Below are 18,926 nucleotides of genomic sequence, written 5' to 3'. Positions count from 1 at the left end.
TAGGACTTTTGTGATTAGTCTTCATGGGTAGTTTTTGCATGAACGTGAGATGCTTTTGTCTTGTTCACAAAACCACTAGTAATTCCTTTTGTATTGCAGTATCTGAAAGCAGTGTGTTGCCCAGTGTTGCAAGCATAGTTATGCACTTTGAAATTACTTTAAACAGTGTATTAAATCAGAGTTGCCAGATACCAGGATTTGATCTGGAAAGAACTTTCCGGATGTTGCAGTTACATGGATTAGAGGGCAGTCTTCGCCATTAAAAGTCTGGTGTGAGAGCTGGAGCTGCCATGGGATCACTAATTCTTCTGCTCCTGGGTTTTTACAGGTTACTTCTAGTCCTGTGTTTATTTGCTCCTGCTCAAAAGCAGGCAGCCCAGCAGAGAAACACTGAGTGACACCAAAAGATTTAAGTTTTTTTTCCCAGGCCTCAAGGAGGTGTTACCATCTGCAACATATAGCCAGTCTGGCTACAGGGTGAATACTTGGAAAGCATTTCAATAACCTGCTTTAGAGCTCTTTTGAGAGAATTTGCCAATATGTTGAAGAAATGTGGAAAACCTTGATTTAAGACTGAAGTTCACTTTCAAGAAACTTGATACCTTTATGAAGTCCAAAGAGGTGAACTTGCTTAAAGTTTGGGGCGAGTATTGGGAGAAAGCTTAAAAATGACCCAACAGAAATTTTTAGTTTATGAAAATGATTGGTGAAATGTAAAGGGAGAGTTCCTTATGTATGAAATTGTTCAGCTATCTGGCGCAATTCAAAACTGCCTGTATCTCAGAATATGAAGGATGTATGCAGCCATGTAACACAGAGTAGTAAGTGTATGACTTCAAAATACATGTGTATCAATTTTTAAGCAGGGAGTTGTTTAACAAACAGAAAAAGAATGTTTGAGCAAGACTGTTGTTGGTAAGTTCTAGATGTGAACATATATTTGTATGTTTCTTTCCTAGTGTTTAATGCTCAGTGTTTTATTTGGCATTTTGTCTGTTTTTCCCTCTTGCAGGTAGTAAGTTTTCTTCACACAGTCTTGCTGTGTGACAAGCTGGATTTTCGGACAGCTCTGGTAGTGTGTCCACTGAACACTGCCTTGAACTGGCTGAATGAGTTTGAAAAATGGCAAGAAGGTTTAGAAGATGACGAGAAACTAGAGGTATAAGGCTTAAAAAGAGTTCTTAAAACTGAAATAACGGTTTACATAGCTGGGAAGCTCCACCACTCAAAATGTAGGCTAAGGAGTGCACTTTAAGTATGTGAAAAATCTACTCACATTAATAAGTTTTAGGTATTTAAAAGTTATGCTCATGCTTCAGTATTTTAAGAGAAATTCAAGCATATTTTTCCCCCTTTGAAAGGTCTGTGAACTAGCAACTGTGAAACGTCCTCAAGAGAGAAGCTATATGCTCCAGCGTTGGCAAGATGAAGGAGGTGTGATGATAATAGGCTATGAGATGTATCGTAATCTTGCACAAGGCAGGAATGTGAAGAGTAGAAAACTTAAAGAAATATTTAATAAAGCTTTAGTTGATCCAGGTAAGTGAAAATTAATACAAGTATGCATTATATATATTGTACTTCCGGGTTTACGTATATAAGCTAAGTAGTCTTGCAAACAGAAATCTGTTGGGCAAATAATTTTAAATAATAAAGTTAGTAAGACTTACCAGATTTTCTTGGTTGGGTTTTGCTGAGTTACAGAAATGGTTGTTCAGAAGCTACCCCATCTGCTTTTGTAAATAGACTTTTCTACAGCAGTCTTTTCTATTAGATCAAATACAGAAATGACTGCCAGAATATATGCTGGAAACTTTTCCTAATAGGTACCTTGTTTGCTAGCATTGCTTTCTTTGCAAGGTAATTTGAAGTGACTCTGTTGAGAACCTAAGGTTATTTTAATCTGCTGATTTGTTACAACCACGGGCTGCTTTATCCTTGATAGAAATCTACTGTTACGGGAGCAACTACAGAGGAAAATTAGTTGAGAATGTACCATAGAAGTGTGAACAAACAAATGTTAATTAAGTGCTAATTAAATGATTGCAGATAAAGCACATGATTCATTTTTTCAGTGAAAGAAATGAATGTCTGATTTAAGCTCAGCTGAACTGAGCAAACTTATGTGAGCACTTGAAAATATTCCAAGTTGGTATAAGCAATTTATCAGGTGGTCGCCAAAAAGAACTAAACATTTTAGGATTAGCAAGTTTCACCAAAATAGCAAAATTTTCCTACAAGTTCTGAACTAGCAACTGATATCTGAAAACAACTTATGGTTATGCAGGTTGCAGTATACCTTAAAACCCGTTTTTAAAAGGTACCTTTGCCGTAACTTTGATATTTCTCTTTAAATAGAGAATGCTTATATGGTAGGTAGGGTAAATGGTTTCTTTGTTTCTGGAGGTAGGTTTTCTTGGGTTTTAATTAATCTGGCCGGACTTTAGGTTCCTTGACAGTGTGGCTGATTTTCTTTTCTTTTCTTTTTTTTTTTTTTCTTTCCTTATTGATGAAATACAGCATTGGTCTGGTTTATAATTGTATTTGTTGAGCTTGATTTTGTGAAGTTTCAAATAATAGTAGGGCTGTGAATTTTGTTATAACAGACAAAGGGATTCTTCTAATGCGAAAAATAACTTTGTGATTATCGGTATTGGCCAATTGGAATTGGCATCTCCAGCTCTGCAGAAAGCCTGTTTGAGCAGCTAAAACATTAATTAATTTTCTGCCAGTTCAACTCACTAAATCACGTAATTGCTGTGGAGTCAGGGAAGCTCCAGTACAGTAGCTGATGAACTCTTTTTGTGACCATGTTGAATCCCCATGCGTTATTTAAGCAATGAAGGAAATGCACTTCTTGCTGGTGGGTTTTCTGACTCCTATTAATGCTGCAGTTACTAAAAACAAAACAAAGGGGGGTGGGGAGGCAACCCTGTGCTGTCAGTCTTACTCTGTATCTGATTTGCTCAGGATATTGCATTTGTTGAGAATGTTGCCAGGAAAGTCAAAGCTAGAGAAGAGAAGGTGTGAACTGCTGTCTTGAAGTAGTGACAGGACAGTAGCCTGGCAAACAGTAGCTTTGTGTTCAGTGGATCTTGTTCTGGTGCAGTGCTGAAATGAAATGTTATACACTCTTACAGTGATTGATGTTTGTGGGTTTTTTTCCTTATGGAAAGTGTAAAGGAGGCTAAACATAGGGGTTGTTACCATGTGTCTTTATAGTAATATTGTCCCTTCCTTCATGGATTTGTATTTACGTAACTTCAAAAATAATGGACTGTGGAGTGAGGTGGCATGTTGGGCATGCAGTTTTGTGGAGGAGACAGTGTCTTGTGTAACCTTCCCTGTCCCATCTCTTGTGAATCTCTTGGTTTTTACATCCTGCTTACAGGTGTGGTTCTGTTCTACTTCTAAACCTCTTCAGACAGCTTAGGACAACCTGACAGAGTAGTGTTTGTGATTAGGTTATTGATTTCTGTAGATTTAATCAAGTTCAGAAACTGCAACACATTGAGCCTTGTAGGTTTTGAATAATTTTGTATGAACATGGAACTTCCTGTTTTACTCTCTTCTTGGATGAGTTGGGACTGTTAGGAAAACTAACCTTGAAATAACTTTATAATTATTTTTACATTGCTTCAAATCTTTATCTATTTTAACTAATTACAAAAAGACAGAAGTGTTCATATGTTGTCATCCATTAGTTTTTGGAGACATTTGAATTGGCTAAATTGATGAGAAGTGTCTTGCAACAATCATTATTTGTTGCTATCTTTGTGAATTACAGCATTGGTAATATAGCAGGCTGCCAGTAAAAGAGTTATGAAGCTATGTGCTGGCTTACTGCTGTGACTGTAAATAGGAAAGCCTTTGCCTCTGGGAGCATTTTTAATTTAAAAAGTTGCAAATTCGGTATTTGAGCGATAATTTAATGATATGTGTCTGGTTAAAATGAATACCGCTAGGGTAGACATATTCTATAGTAGAAGCCTGTATTGCACTGTATACTACAGAAGAGCGGACTGGAGAGGGAAGGTTTAGCCAAAGTTTATGGGTGGAGAAGTGATTTCATTAATTAACTAGCTCTGCTATGTGAAATAATAGCAGGATTATATACGCATGCAGAGCAACAAATGGTTTCCCATAATGCTTTGTGCAACTGATGAAATGCTGTTGGGTTTATTGATAGCTGTTGTGCTTTGCTTGCAGCATTTCAATAACTTTGTCTTTTTTTACTTGTTGCTACTAATAAAAATTCCATTACTGTTTAACTTGGAAACTGCTCTTTAATTGGCAGTTGTGTAAAGCAGACTTATGTTCTCGTAGACTTCAGAGGAAGAGGAGAACTGTGTGTATATCTATATATCTATCACTGAGTATGTTTTACATCTATCAATATATTAATGTGCAAGTACAGTAAGAAGGATAAGATGAAGACTATGATCTTTGAGGAAAGATGGAAGGAGCAAGGCTTTTTAGCCTAGAAAAAAGACAACTAAACTGACAAGAGCTGTTTACTGAAAGGACCATTACCAGTTGGTTTTTACATCAGTTGGAAAAAGGAAAAGGCAGAATTTATTCTGATTTGCAGCGGAGATAATTTAAATAAGGTATTATTGCACAGTGTTTTAGCAAGAGGGAGAGGTCATGGAGTTTCCTACTTCTTTCAGGGAGGATATGTACCTTTCTCATAACTCTTTTCTCTGATAAAGAAAATGGACTACCTGACCCCTTGAGGTCTCTTTAAGTTTTACATTCTTTTATATTATTTTGAGAAATGTTCTGTCCATAATGAATTGCATTCCTGTTTTTTAAGAAGAAGGAAAAAACCCACAAATATATGAAAATCCCTGCCACTGAATTGTAGCCAGGATGTTAGTTCAATATACCAATGGTACATGCCTGCCAAACAAACCATGAATAATTTTACTAAGACAGTTTTTTTCATATTTTTACTATCATTCACTTACTCTACACAACAGTTTTTGAGGTGGGTTTTTTTGGTTTTGTTTTTTAACTAACCACTTCATGTTAATCAATCAGTCTTTACTGAAACTGATTTCTGGGGTATTTGCACAATTTTGATTGCTGTCTATCATTAAGACTTAATTATCCTTCTTCTCTAATCTACTTTGATTCTGATTGTGAACATAATGTAGTAGACCAAATCTATTTCTGAGAATGATACTTTAATGTGCAAGCTGTCACATCTGGTGGGGAGATATTGCAAATCCTTGCAAATGCTTCAGTTCTAGAAGATGGCTCCAAACCATCTCAGTAGTACTGTACACTGCATGAACAGCTGCTTGCAAGATCCTTACTCTTCAGGAAGTACTAGAATGAGGACTAGAGAAAGGATCTGTCACTATTAAGAGGTGTTTGCCTAAAATTAAAGTAAGGCTTTGTGTGTAGCCACTCAGTGTTTTGCATGCTGTCAAAACTGGGGAAAGTACAAAAGTTGTGAAATAATATGGGGAAATGTTCCTGTGGCAGGTGTTAAAGTTCAGAAATAAGTAGGCTTAGACAAGTCTTAAGTGTGTTGGGAATTCATATGTGGATTTTCATAATTGTCTTCTAGACTTAGTTAAAAAGACTTTTTTTTTTCTGCTTGGAAAAAGTATCTTGATTCCTTTTCTGTTAGCATTTAAGATTCAAATCACTTTTTGACACTTAAAATGGCATGATTAAGATGACTGGCACTGGCATTAAATCATGCAAGTGGTCAAAGGTGCGACTGATTCTCTGTTATTGATCACTGTTGTAGAGTTAATTTTCTTCTTTACAAGGCAGTTTAAAGTTAGTCTGAGGAAAACTGTTCTTGGTAAATGTTATAAAAGATTAGATTGTCCATGCTGATAAATACTCCTTTGGCACCTAAAATATCAGCCTTTTTAGAGCTGCATAGATGAAGCCAGCTGATGGCTTTGTATAGCATTTTTCAAAGGTGCATAAACTTGACTTCAGCTGACTTCATGGCTGATAGTACTGGAATTGATGTAAGGCTTAGATTTGGTAAAACATTCATTCTAAGTTACTGGTTGGATTCTAGAATATCTGTTACTTCTCCTTTCAAGGAAGGAGCTTCCAGAAATTGCCCCAAATCTGAAAACCATTAGGGTGTGTAAGTCTGTTTTACCAAGTTTGGTATTATTAATCTTAAACCCCAAATTTTAACACTTAATAATTTTATTGGAGTTCCTTTACATACCGTGCAGATGTATTGTGGTGTGGTTTTGACATTCCCTGTGCAACTTGCCTAAGATAGCAGTCTAGAATCCTTGGGTTTGTCTTCTGGAAGAAGGCAGAGGACATTTCTGTGGTGACTTGCAGCTACAAGGTGGCAATTCACTTGTCTGTAATTCAAATCAGATTTGCTTGTGCCTTATCTTAGATAAGACTTTTGATGGCACTGTTTGCCCCTATTGATACTGACCTGTTGCCTTAATGAAAAATTACTGGTTACCTGATTTTTGGTTTTCTTTAGAATTGACTGAGCACCAGTAGATGGCAACCTAAGTTGGATTTAAGCAACAGTTTTATGAAGTTTTGACAGGGTGAATGTAGATGTACACACACTAGCTGCATGGATAGATAATTTTTACAGGAATATACTGCAAAGCTGTATTTAATCCTTCCATGAAGACTTCACAAGCAACAGCCTGTAGTTTACCAGAATGGCTACTGTAAATGCTTGTGCAAAGTCTGAGTGAGAACCTTAATGGTGCCAAAAAAACCCCACCACAAAACACACACAAAAAAGTTAAAAAAACCAACTGTAATAACATTAGTAGAACAAATTTTGGATTCTTTAGGCGGCCAGTTTCTTTGTGGTTATAAAAGTTGGAAGAGTTCTAATATTATTTCTTTCTAGGCCCCGACTTTGTGGTTTGTGATGAAGGGCACATACTAAAAAACGAAGCATCTGCTGTTTCTAAGGCAATGAATTCTATTCGGTCTAGAAGAAGAATAATTCTCACAGGAACACCACTGCAAAATAATCTTATAGAATGTGAGTAGTTCTCTGGTTTAAGAAGTGTTTATTTCCTTGAATATACTTTTGCCTTTCAGCAATGTATAGATAGATTTAGTTTGATTAGAAGAAAAGAATTGGATACAGTGAAGCTGTTTGCTAGGTTTCTATATCTAAAAAAACCCCTAACAATCTGGTTTTGCATTTTGCATTTAACTCATTGTCTCAAGAAGTGGCTCCATGATGGTTTAAGCCAAATTAAAATGAAATGTGTTGGGAATGTGGCATGTCCTCCATCCTTTCCCTTGCCTTACATACATCTGATTCCTCAAGGAGTCTGTATGAGGAGTGTCAGAAAATTAACAATGCAGAAGTGAATAACTTTCTGACAGTTTAGTGCCTTGATCTGGCTAACCAGAGGATCAGATGAGTCTCAGCATGTCAAAAGAGGAAGGGAGAGAATGTTTAGAGGAGAAATGGGTGGACCGGGTCTTGTAGCCGCATCAATTTGAATTGTTTTAAACCATTGTAGAGCAGTGTTCTTAGTGAACTTACTAAACAGTGTTATATGTTACTGTCCTGGGAATTGCATTCTAAACTAGCTTGTAACATTTTCTTCTGTTTGTTAATATGCTGTCATGTTTTTTCATATTGATTAATATGCTTTTGAATCTATTTAAAAATCTTTACAAATACGATGTTGTTACACGATGGCTTTGGTGTACAGCAGCTTTCAAACTTTGTGTAACAAACACGATGAGGTAGCTTTAAATCTGACATTAAATTTAGAAATTACCTCTGTGCCTAGAGTATGTGTCAATTTAAGATGCCCTTTCTGGAAAATATTGGGGTGGTTTGTTCTTAGTTTTAGATACAACACATTTATTTTCTGTTAGAATTAATCCCGATACTTTACTGCCCATTTTCAACAACTCAAGTCTGATCTTTTTGTCCTAGATCACTGCATGGTTAACTTTATTAAGGAGAATTTGCTCGGATCGATTAAGGAATTCCGAAATCGATTTATAAATCCAATTCAGAATGGTCAGTGTGCAGACTCTACTCTGGTAGATGTCAGAGTAATGAAGAAGCGTGCACATATTCTCTATGAGATGTTAGCTGGATGTGTTCAGGTAAGAACAGTTTTACTATAACTAATTACTTGACTTAGCTGCAGGGAGAGGGAGGAGTTACTTCATCTCATTCTGATAAAAGCATTCAAAGGCCTGTAAAGTTGCTATTTGAGAGTTCCATTGAATCCAGCTATTACTTTTGACTTAAATATTTTCACTATTTACTATATCTCTGCATTATTTATTGTGACTAGAAAAACTTAGAAAAAAATTCGTAGCTTTTATCCAAATGTCAGTGTATCCTAAGCAGGACCTATGCATATATTAGAGAATACAGCTGTTTTCCTGCTAGGACACTAGAGAATTATACGGTAGAGTAGGACATAAGCTGCTTTGAAATATTCTCTTTTAATTCAATATACACATTTAAAGAATACACATTTAAAGAATACACATTTTAAAACTCAACTGCCTTAAAAACTGCACAAAAAGTTGTTGATCCATAGTGTGTCATTTGGTTCTGAATTCCTACTTTTTCTGATTTGTGAGAATCAGAACAGTGGGGAAGAGGAGAGAAGGAAGATTAATCAGGTCCAAAAGGGTGAAGAACTTTATCTTAAAGACCTTAAATGAAAAAAAAACAAAACAAAACTGCCTAGATTTCCAGAATAAGGGCTGGATTCCTTGCTCTTTAGTTAACCTGCTGTGGTATTGCACCTCGTGTGCTATCAGCATGATGTTACTGCTCTTCTGCTTTATAAACCCAGGCCCTGGCAGCCTGATCAAAGGTGTGACACTCTGTAAGCACTAAGTGCCTCTTCCTGCCTGTAAGTTGTTGGTAATTGATTAAATAGTTCAAGTGGGCATGAGCTGGGTGAAAGGGTTATAGGGGAATGGTCCCACAAGCAGATACTTCTTTCTCCTTGAAAGGAAAAAAGAAAAAGGTTTATGGCAGTGTGTAAGGCTGGTAAAGGACCACCTATCATAAAATTACGATCGTGGAAATACGAATAGTAGTGAGAGGATAGCATATGTAACTCTACACATCTCTACAGCAGTACAGGAACACAAACTGAAAGAGAGAATGAGAAGAGGAACATAAATAGCAAGTAAATCTTACGTGCCTTCAGATGCTGGGCATCCCATGTTTGTGCAGCATCAGACGGAGCCCAGATGGATTTTTTTCTCAGCACGCTGCCCAGAGCAGATCCTGTCCGTAGAGAGCAGCTCTCCCTTTTGTTCATTCAAGCTACTATATAATTTCCTTTAGAAGAAAGCAACTCTGTTCCTAAAGGATGTTCTCACGAGAGCTTCTTGCTGCACTTCTAGATAACAGCAAGGCCATGCAGGTGGTGTAATCACCAGTACCAAGTGGGAGCTGCCTGCAGGCTCCTCTGTTGCAGTGAGCTGGCTGAGGTTATCTTGCAGGCAAGGAGTTTGTGCAGCACAGCACAGGCAGGTTAGCTCTGATGAAGGTCACTTCACTCCTAAATGTGCAGCGGTCTCTCGCTCAGGATCAATACACTGTTCGCCATTTGGATGAAGGGGTAGGTGGAGAGAAGTAGACTAGCGTATGAGTCAAAAGAAGGAAAAAAAAAAAAAGTAGATTTTGCATTGCCCCAAGCAAGTGTTCAGAAACTATGTACTCTAAAACAGAAAACAGTTAACCCGAGTGTGAGTGAGTTCATCTGTGATACAAACATTGATACTAGCTGCTTCACTTACCCACGCTTTCACAAAAAAAGGTTTTAGTATTTTAAAAAAACCCACAAAAGTAGTTACCAGAACAGCTACTGAAGTTGCAGTCAACTTTGCAAGGACTTGGAACAGGGACATGGGGCTAACGGGTCATATACTTTTGACTAGACAGCCACATTTACTAGGTAAGATGGGCTTCTGCAGACAGTGACTGTAATCGGATTGTACTTAGTTGGCTATTTTTTTCCCTTTGTGGTTGGAAAGCATCTGAATCATTGTAATTTATGCATGGTGCTTTGTCGTTTAAGATGCCAGAAGTTCTTAAGCTCTCGGTCGTCTTTTTCATGTTTATGTGACTGAAGTATTGTTTGTAAAATTACAGAGGAAAGATTACACAGCATTAACAAAGTTCCTCCCACCAAAATACGAGTATGTTCTAGAAGTTCGAATGACACCTATTCAGTGCAAACTCTACCAATACTACTTGGATCATTTGACAGGTATGTGCCTACAGTTCTCTCAGGTAACAAGATTGATGGTCATTTAATAAGGCACTTTTTGCCATAGTTGGTAGGTTGGGGGTTTTTTTGTATGTATTACTGGCTTTGCGGATGTATTTTTTTGCTTCCTGTAAGATTCACCTTAGCTCTGAAACTTGAATTATAGCAAAATATTTTTTTGAGGAATAATGCTTACATCTTTTTAACAGTGATTCACCTTCAGGTTTTGGTTCATCTCTCTTTTCTTCCTTTTTCTAAACATAAAATGTAGTTGAGTTAATGTCTTACTCTTCCAAGAAACAAGATATTGACTGTAAGACTGGATGAAGAGAAAGCAAAATTGAGATGTACTGGTGTAGGCATGTTGCCAAGCCTTGTAGTTGCCTTTTGTCGTTATGCTAGCTGAAGCTGTTATTTGTCAAATATTGGCTCTTTTGTGGAACTATCTCTTCCTTTGCTCTCAAAACCCACAAGTCTGGTTTTCACAATGACCGTGCTTTTCATCAGCTTTCAGTGGCGTCTTGACTGGTCTGTCTTGGGGACTTGCATCTTCCCAATAAAACGTAATTTTTTTAATAGAAAAGGTGTAGAAGGAAAAAAAAAAACCACAACCCCAAAATGTGTTACTGTGTGCTGCTGTGCTGTTCACTTCTATTAGAGATAAGCCACTGCAGCTTGTAATTTTAGTCTGTCAAGGTATTGGAATATCAACACTTGTAAATGATATACACGTATGTACCACATAGACTATTAGAATGGTAATTTCAAGAAACTCTTAGTGAGGTTTTCTGTATTGCCGTGCTTCATGCAGCCAGATTCCTCAGCAACAGTTTTTGGGTTCTGGAAAAATTCTCGTTTTTTTTAAAACACCATTTGTAATGATTAACTTAATAATCAGGGGTTGAATTCCATAGTCAAGAATATTTAAGGCACTGCTGATAGGATTTTGTCTAAAGCTTGAAGCGTGTATTCACTTTTAGCAGTGATTACAAGATGTACTATATCATCTGTTGTGCGAGTTCATTGTATTTTTTTTGCACTTGCTAAGCCACCTGTCTGAAAATGCCTATTTGTTGCTGATGGATTTTTTGTTTTTAAACTATATTTTTCTATTCTGGTTACTCTCCCAAGTTTAATTACAAGAGAGATTAATTGTATCTCAAATTAAGCTGTTTTATAGCAGTATGAAATTCACTGTGTTATCTTAATGACTTTAGATTCTGGATAGTGCAGTTTGTGATCTCCTAGATAAACTGCCAGCTAGACTTCATTTCCACGGTTCTGCTGTCTATTGCCTCTATTTGGTTAAGTTATAGAAGGAAAGAGTTTTGAAGGACCAGTGAAAGTAATTTCGCTTCTACAGATACCTCCAGTAATAACTGGATCCCTAAATGCCAACTGCCCGCTTTGCCCTTTTACCCTAAAGGAGTAAAAACGTTTGTGTTTTATTTTAAAAAAAACCACAAACCAAAACACCCCCCCCCCCCTTCTTACATTAATAGAACTTCAAAACAGTATATAAATAAGCCCAAACCTTTATGTGTAGTGCTGATTCCTGATTAGTTCTGTACTGCAGTCTGTTCTGTGTTGGCTGTTCTTCATATAAATGTTCTGAAAAGCAGGTTTTTTGTGTTCTCTTTATTTCTGCATCATGCTAAATGCCTTCCAAAGGCTAGTAGCTTAAAAATGATAAGCATTAGCTATTTACTTTACAGGCATGCATCTGAATGATTTAGGCTACATCTTTGAAGCTCTTCATAGGAACTTCTTAATCACAACAGTTACGGTAGTTTGGTAGGTTATCTTTGGCCTATTTCCAATACAGAGTGGGGCTGTTTTTGTAATTTCAGACTCTCCCAACACTGGCTTTGTTGGTCTGCCATGCTTTTGGATAGCAATGTAAATCTTTTGCAGATCATTGATTAGCATAAGAGCTAGTGCTGTATCTTTACAACTGTTTTTTTCTCTTAGTCTTTATGGAACTCATTACGTACAATGGCTTTCAATACTTCCTTTTTTAATAAAGCAGGCAGCAGATAAGAGGAAGTAGACTGTAGTCTAGTGTCTGCTAGGGGAAAGGTTTTCCTCTGGCAAAAAGCCTATTACAGTGAGCTTCAAATTTGCTACATTGTTGGAGCCATTAATTTATTAACAGGTTATATGTGTAACTAACTGTAAGAAAATGCACTGCCTATCAGGTAGTTTAATTCATCTGCCTAGACTTTAAGAGCTCAAGAAAATTATTTGAGTTTAGCTAAGTTTGCGTTTGTCAAAAGGAGTTGTACTGTTTCATGACTTACCAGCCCTTTGTGGGGTGCTTAAACTCCCTAAACTGGTAGAAAGCATTATCTGCTTTCTCTGTCTTCGTTTTGGGTTAGCATCCTGCCAGTTTGGTCAGCTCAGTCAGTGCCAGAGACAGTTTGAGAAAGAAGAGGGAAAACAAGAGAAGGGAAAGACAAATGGCCTCTTCTAGAGGAGAAGAAGCTGTCTAAGCTAACCATGGCTCAAGTCTTCAGAGCAAATCTCTGCTGGTTGCTGATACCCCCCATTAATTCTTGCACTACTTTTGTATTTCAAAAGAAGACAACGTGCTTTCTGATTTTCATTAAAGAAGGGCGTCTTGCTACTGAAGATAAATTATGGAAGGGGAATTGCTGCTTCTTGTCTGCAAATTTTTAAAATTATGTTTTTCTGTGCACTGTAACAGGCACAAACTAAAATAGCCATTTCAAATGCAATTTTACCAAGTTTTTCCTTCATTTAATGAAAGTGATACATGTTTTCTTTCACTTCTGTAATATAGAAAATTAAAAAGTCTATAGGACTTGTTAAGCTGAAACTTGTTAACAGCAAGTTCCTCTGTGATGTTAGCTCAGGTTTAGGGAAGTCAAATCTAAGAATTTCTGTTGTCCTTACAATTCCATTTCCCAAAGTCACAGGGGAGCACAAATGGGAAGATACTCGAAGCTGTTGTGTGATTAAAACATAGCAAGAACTTGCTTTGTTAAAATATTTATACTGTGTAGACGATTACTGGGATTGTCTTGTGCATTGAGCAAATGCACTGAACAAGCTTTGTGCCTTTTTTGCCGTAGACATTTGATGATTGTGATGCAATAAATACTATTTTCTTGCAGGTATACATGCCTTAAATTATGCATATAATAAATATGAAAAACAATCTGTGTCAAGAACCTGAAGTTAATGTGCTGCTTAATAAGAAATTGCAACTACAAAAAAAGAAATTTAATTCTCTGAACATTGTACGACTTAGCACTGATTAGTGCTTGGACAATGAAAAAATAGGCTAGGCTAGGCTTTTTTTAGAGTCTTTATTGTAACAAAATACTGCAGCATTACAAGTCATTAAATAAAGGTAACTCAAAATAGTAAGCCAAATTCATTGAAACCTAAATGCAAATTTTATTTTGTGTTTTCTACCTTGGACTGCTCTTACAAAACCTAAATAGACATGGCTGTCCTTTTAAGACAATTTGGATTCATTCCTATACTGGGGAGAAATGTGCTTTTTATGTAAAAATGTAATCATGTTTCTCATTATCAAGAAAAAGGGGAAAATCTAATTTTGACAACTTTAACTAGGAAAAAAAATGCCTGTGACTCAGTAATTTGACCTCTTTTACAAGAGACATTACAATATGATGTGCATCTGGAAAGAACACTCAGTACTGCACTAACGGATTGTTCAAAGGGGGAACAGTATGTGGCAAACTTACTTCAAGGTTTCATTCTAAATCCTGAACTTTATTGTCAGGTGTAGGTAGTGGCAATGAAGGTGGAAGAGGCAAAGCTGGAGCTAAACTATTCCAGGATTTCCAGATGTTGAGCAGAATCTGGACTCACCCTTGGTGTTTGCAGCTGGACTATATTAGCAAAGAAAATAAGGTAAATTAGATATATCAAAATACTCTCTACTGAGAAGTTTCCAAATAAGCTTTGCCAAATGCTAGGTAAAGTTTCGTCAAATTAATGGAAATCTTTGTTGCTGTGGGGTAATTTTGCTGCTGTTTTTGTCATGTTTTTGTTTCTGGGTATGTTGTCATCCTTAAAACATTTTGTAAGGCCAACCCTTTGTAGAACTTATCATTGTTTAAATGAAGAATAAGCAGATGGCTAAAGGTTTAATAAAAGCTTCTGGATGAGCATACTTAATAAAATTTCTGTTTTTTCTCTTTTGAGGGCTATTTTGATGAAGACAGTCTGGATGAGTTCATAGCTTCAGATTCCGATGAAACTTCAATGAGCTTAAGTTCTGATGATTATGCAAAGTAATTGAGCTTTTATTTGTTGATATTTGTTGGATTTATTTCCCTAATAGAACTTAAGTGATTTCAGTGAAAGTGAATGTTTATTTTTTATTTTACATATCTGTTAGAATAAGTTCTCTAGCAGTAGAATTTTTCAAAAATAATGTGGTGTACAATGTTACCTTTCTAGGAAAAAAAAATCCAAGGGGAAAAAAGTGAAGAAAGAGTGTAGCTCAAGTGGAAGTGGCAGTGATAATGATGTTGAAGTCATTAAAGTCTGGAATTCAAGATCTCGTGGAGGTGGAGAAGGAAATGCAGAAGAGCTTGTAAACAACCCTCCATCTGTTACAAAATCAGACGAAGGTGAGTATAATATACAAGTAAATATAATACAAGGTAGCTTCATGTTGCGAAAGGCCATTTGAGAGGGCTGTCAGGTATTCTGCTTTGTTGCAAAATGGCAAGTTCTGTAATTCCATGAGCTGCTTCTATGCTTACAGCTCCCGCTACGTCTAATAATATACTCGTCCTAGAGAAACAAGGGGCAATGTAGAACTCGGGGCATCTTGTGGCAGGGAAGCTGCACAGTTAATTTTTTCAATTCATAAGTACAAAACGATACAAAGTTAACAGAGGAACTGTGCTGCTTTTTATCTCTTTTTAAACGTATTGGTGAAAGATTAAGAAATGTGCATGTCATTCGTTGTTGCACCTGGAATTTGAAATGGATGTTGAGCAAGCAGCTATAATGCAGCAAGAATACGAGACCTTTTTAAAGATTGTTATTCAAATTACTTATATCTGTACATTTCATTTTTGGCTTTTCCTTTAATAATCTAGCTTTTCTCTTGCATCTAGTATCATAGAGCTAGTTTTCTGATTGTATAATGTATTATGTGTCTAATCACTTTCTCTAAATAAATAATTTTGGGGGACAGTTAAGGTGAGAATTTGGTTGTTTTTTTTTTTTTGGTCCCCATCCCAATGATGAACATATTGTAAATGTGTAAGGGGAAGAGTGTTAGAGTATGTGTGTAAAACACATACACATACAGATTAAATGTATTAAAGTAATTACTTGCATTACAGGTAGGATGAGTTTCTGTCTCTGGATCACTTAAATGTTTACCTCTCTCAGGCAACCTTGTTCAATTTAATGTAGGTACAGAATTTCTAAATAGACATTTGATGCTGCACCAGACGAGGTTTGCGGGCAGACTTTCAATCTCATTGCAGCTGTTGGGACCCCTTCTGCAAAGTTTAGGGGTGAAGATAGAAATAGATAGGTGGTGTGTGTAGGATTTTCCCACAGCACATCGAGATCTCTTATTTGTTCATTCTTCACTTGTTCATTCTTTGTTCTGGTATTGAAAAATAAGTTCTTTAAAAGCTTGTATGAAGGAAGGCTGAAATGTGAGTTCTGTCAAGATCAGTTCTATCTTGCACCTGAAATTTACTGGTGTGTCACAACTAATTTGCGGAAAATACAAATGTTTTGAATTCTTCATGAGATAGAACGCTTCTGCTATGTAAGTAAATATTTCAGTAGATCAGAGTTTTTATGTGATAACAGTTAGTGTTAGAAAACTAATCAATCAATTTTTATCACTAATGCAAAGGAGGTTAAATTGAAGATCATAGAAATGTCATAGAAGAAATTAAGTAACGTAAATCAAGATAATTCATGGTTCTTGTCTGCCTTTCTTGTTCTGATTATAAAGCTGAATACATACTTTCTCCTGGTTGAATTCAGAATAAACATAATGGGAGTGTTGTTAAAGGTTGGCACCGTCTGCATCTGACACTTCTGAGTGGGTGATACAGACACCAACAGACTTGTTTTGCTAGGTGCATAGTTATTTTGGTGTATTTTTACAATGACAAACTGAATTTTGTAATTCGTTCTAGTACTTCCATATTTTTAAGGGGTTAAGTCAAATTAACAAAATTAACTTATAAGATAGTAACATGTTAAAAATAGGATTGTTCCCATGTATGTATTTTACAGGTTTAGTTAGTGTAATGGTGTGTTAGCAGATGAGCAGACAAGAAACTTCCTTAAAGAACTTTGCAAAAAGGCAAAATATGATGGTGGAATTTGTTTGGGTTTTTCCCTCTATTGTAAATTAGTAAAAAGGTGGGATGTGGGGGGTTTTTTCCCCCTATATGCTAATGTTGTCTTCTAAATTAGCTTAGGAAAAAAAGTTCCTAAATCTGAGCCTAACAGAAGTAAGAGGAGATGGCTTACGGGTTTCATCTTAAACACCTCTACTATTGTACCGTTGGAAACTTTATTCCAGAGAGTTCATCTTGATAGATGAACTAGGTAACCCAAAAGACCACTCTCTTTCTTTTTCCAATCATTTCAGATGTTAGTTTGAGATTGAAATAATTTTCTTTATGGAAAGCTTCTTTTCAATGGCTGTAACATTTATGGATGAGTTTTCAAACATGCATACTTGTTGGAAACACAGCTGTTAAATACTGTTGGAGAAAAGATGGAGATAGTAGAACCATTTGTCCAAATATCCTGCAACACAAAAAGGGGATTTTTGACTCTTATTGATGACCTGTGCTATTGATAACTGCTAATGTGGTAGCTGCTAATAGTACAAACACTATTTTTAATTTGCCTGTTTAACTCTTTTCATACCAGTTAAACCTAATAATGAGGAAACAATTCTGTAGTTCAGACATTACAGAGCATTTAAACGGAGACCATGCCTCTATCTTTTAAATTTTTTTTTTTTAATTTTTTTTTTATAGGCAAAGCTACATCCTCTTCCAATCCTGGTAGCCCAGCACCAGATTGGTACAAAGATTTCGTCACTGATGCAGATGCTGAAGTGTTGGAACATTCTGGGAAAATGGTGCTTCTCTTTGAAATTCTTCGAATGGCAGAGGAGCTTGGAGACAAAGTGTAAGTCAGTTCTAGAAATACCTTTAATGACCTTATGAATGTGTTAGCCTGACAGTCGTCTTCATTCAGTCTTCATAATGCCGTAGCTCCGTTTTCTGAAGCAAATGTGCATGCTATATTCATTTTTATCAGTGAGTTTTTGCTTACATCCAGATACTCCACCAAAGTCTTTCTCTGTGTCTAGAAAGGCTGTTTGTTTCAAAGGTAGTATCAGAGTGAGGAGGGAAGACAAGTAAAGTGCTACAATAATTAAAATAACCTCAGAGGTCAATTTTGTGGTTCCCTGTTTCTGTTTTCAGCCTCGTGTTTAGCCAGTCCCTAATATCTCTGGATTTGATAGAAGATTTTCTGGAGCTGGCCAACAGGGAGAAAACTGACAAAGAGAAGCCTCCTATTTATAAAGGTGAGTGTCATCTTGAACAATTGCAAAGCTAATAACTCTTCTACAAGTCTCTCTTCAGTCCAAAGGGAATGGATTTGAAGTAATTGTTTTCATTAGAAGTATTGTATGCTCTGTACTATTCCTGATGTTGGCAGAATTATTGGTTTCCTCTGCAGGTGGTCTCTGCTATCCCATTATGGACTCTTGCTTCTGATTTCATTCTGTATCATCTGTGCTTAATATAGCCGAAGCAGATTAAATGTTCACCATCTGAAAGGAGAGAAGGCATTTTGTTAAATTCTGTACGACAGTGATTATATGCTGATACATGGCAAATTCTGATCCTTCCTACTAGGAGAGGGATAATGAAAGAAAATAGACTACTTTAAAACATCGTGTAGAACATGCAAAATGTGAATCTAGGCTTTGTATGTGCTGCAGTAGATTGTTTTATTTTCATAAGCAAAGTATTGAACTAATTATTATCCTAGTGATGCTCAAATGGCGAGGAATTTCTCACTAGCTAGCCATGTCCTCTGCATAGGATGTTTCTTCTGTTTACTCTGTGAGATCCTCCTAGAGCTCCTAATGATGCAGTTCATCTTTATGTGAAGTTTCAGTTCCCGGTACGCGTTGATTGAAGAATTCCTTTGAATCTCCCGTTCCTTTCAGATACCTTATTTCTAAGTGTAAACCTGTTGAACAGTTGCATAAGAGAAATGTGGCTTAGCAATACCAACACCGTAGTTAGATGAAGATCTCTGGTATCTCTCTCTCACAGATTTATTGTTTCTGGCTGTTGATTCCTTAGCTTCTGAACATTTGTCACCTTCAGATGTTAGGAGCTGTCTGTATTTTATGGAGTTTGTGCCTTTAGTCTGAGATAATGTTTTAAGGGGTGTGGGGTTTTTTTCATTTGTGGTAGTTCTTTTCGTAAGCAATTCGACTATGTATCATAGCAAGACTCACCATGTAGAGACCTTCCTGACATAACTCAACAGTCTGTTTCTTTTAATTGATTGTATTGAGCAGTGCTGTCTCCTAAAAATGCTATTTTCTTTAAAATTGGGTGGCACAGTGGGGTTCATTTTGTGTGCATATACCTTGATGGCCAA

The 18,926-nt window shown here is 36.5% G+C and overlaps 1 protein-coding gene across 4 annotated transcripts in view; it reads left to right on the top strand.

Moving 5' to 3' along the window:
- ATRX (ATRX chromatin remodeler) overlaps positions 1-18,926 on the top strand; it is an 89,143-nt gene that overhangs the window by 51,721 nt on the left and 18,496 nt on the right. For all 4 annotated transcript variants that reach the window (XM_075054246.1, XM_075054245.1, XM_075054247.1 and 1 more), the window contains 10 exons: positions 1,013-1,159; positions 1,362-1,539; positions 6,872-7,009; positions 7,928-8,103; positions 10,124-10,241; positions 14,017-14,147; positions 14,442-14,530; positions 14,700-14,872; positions 17,276-17,429; positions 17,729-17,832. In XM_075054246.1, coding sequence (XP_074910347.1) covers positions 1,013-1,159; positions 1,362-1,539; positions 6,872-7,009; positions 7,928-8,103; positions 10,124-10,241; positions 14,017-14,147; positions 14,442-14,530; positions 14,700-14,872; positions 17,276-17,429; positions 17,729-17,832 — 1,408 coding nt within the window. The remainder of the gene's footprint in view (positions 1-1,012; positions 1,160-1,361; positions 1,540-6,871; positions 7,010-7,927; positions 8,104-10,123; positions 10,242-14,016; positions 14,148-14,441; positions 14,531-14,699; positions 14,873-17,275; positions 17,430-17,728; positions 17,833-18,926) is intronic.

The sequence above is a fragment of the Buteo buteo genome, chromosome 22 (genome assembly GCF_964188355.1).
Source record: "Buteo buteo chromosome 22, bButBut1.hap1.1, whole genome shotgun sequence".
Taxonomy (NCBI): domain Eukaryota; kingdom Metazoa; phylum Chordata; class Aves; order Accipitriformes; family Accipitridae; genus Buteo; species Buteo buteo.
The sequence above is the reverse complement of the archived record's forward strand: the minus strand, read 5'-3'. Positions and strand labels throughout refer to the sequence as shown.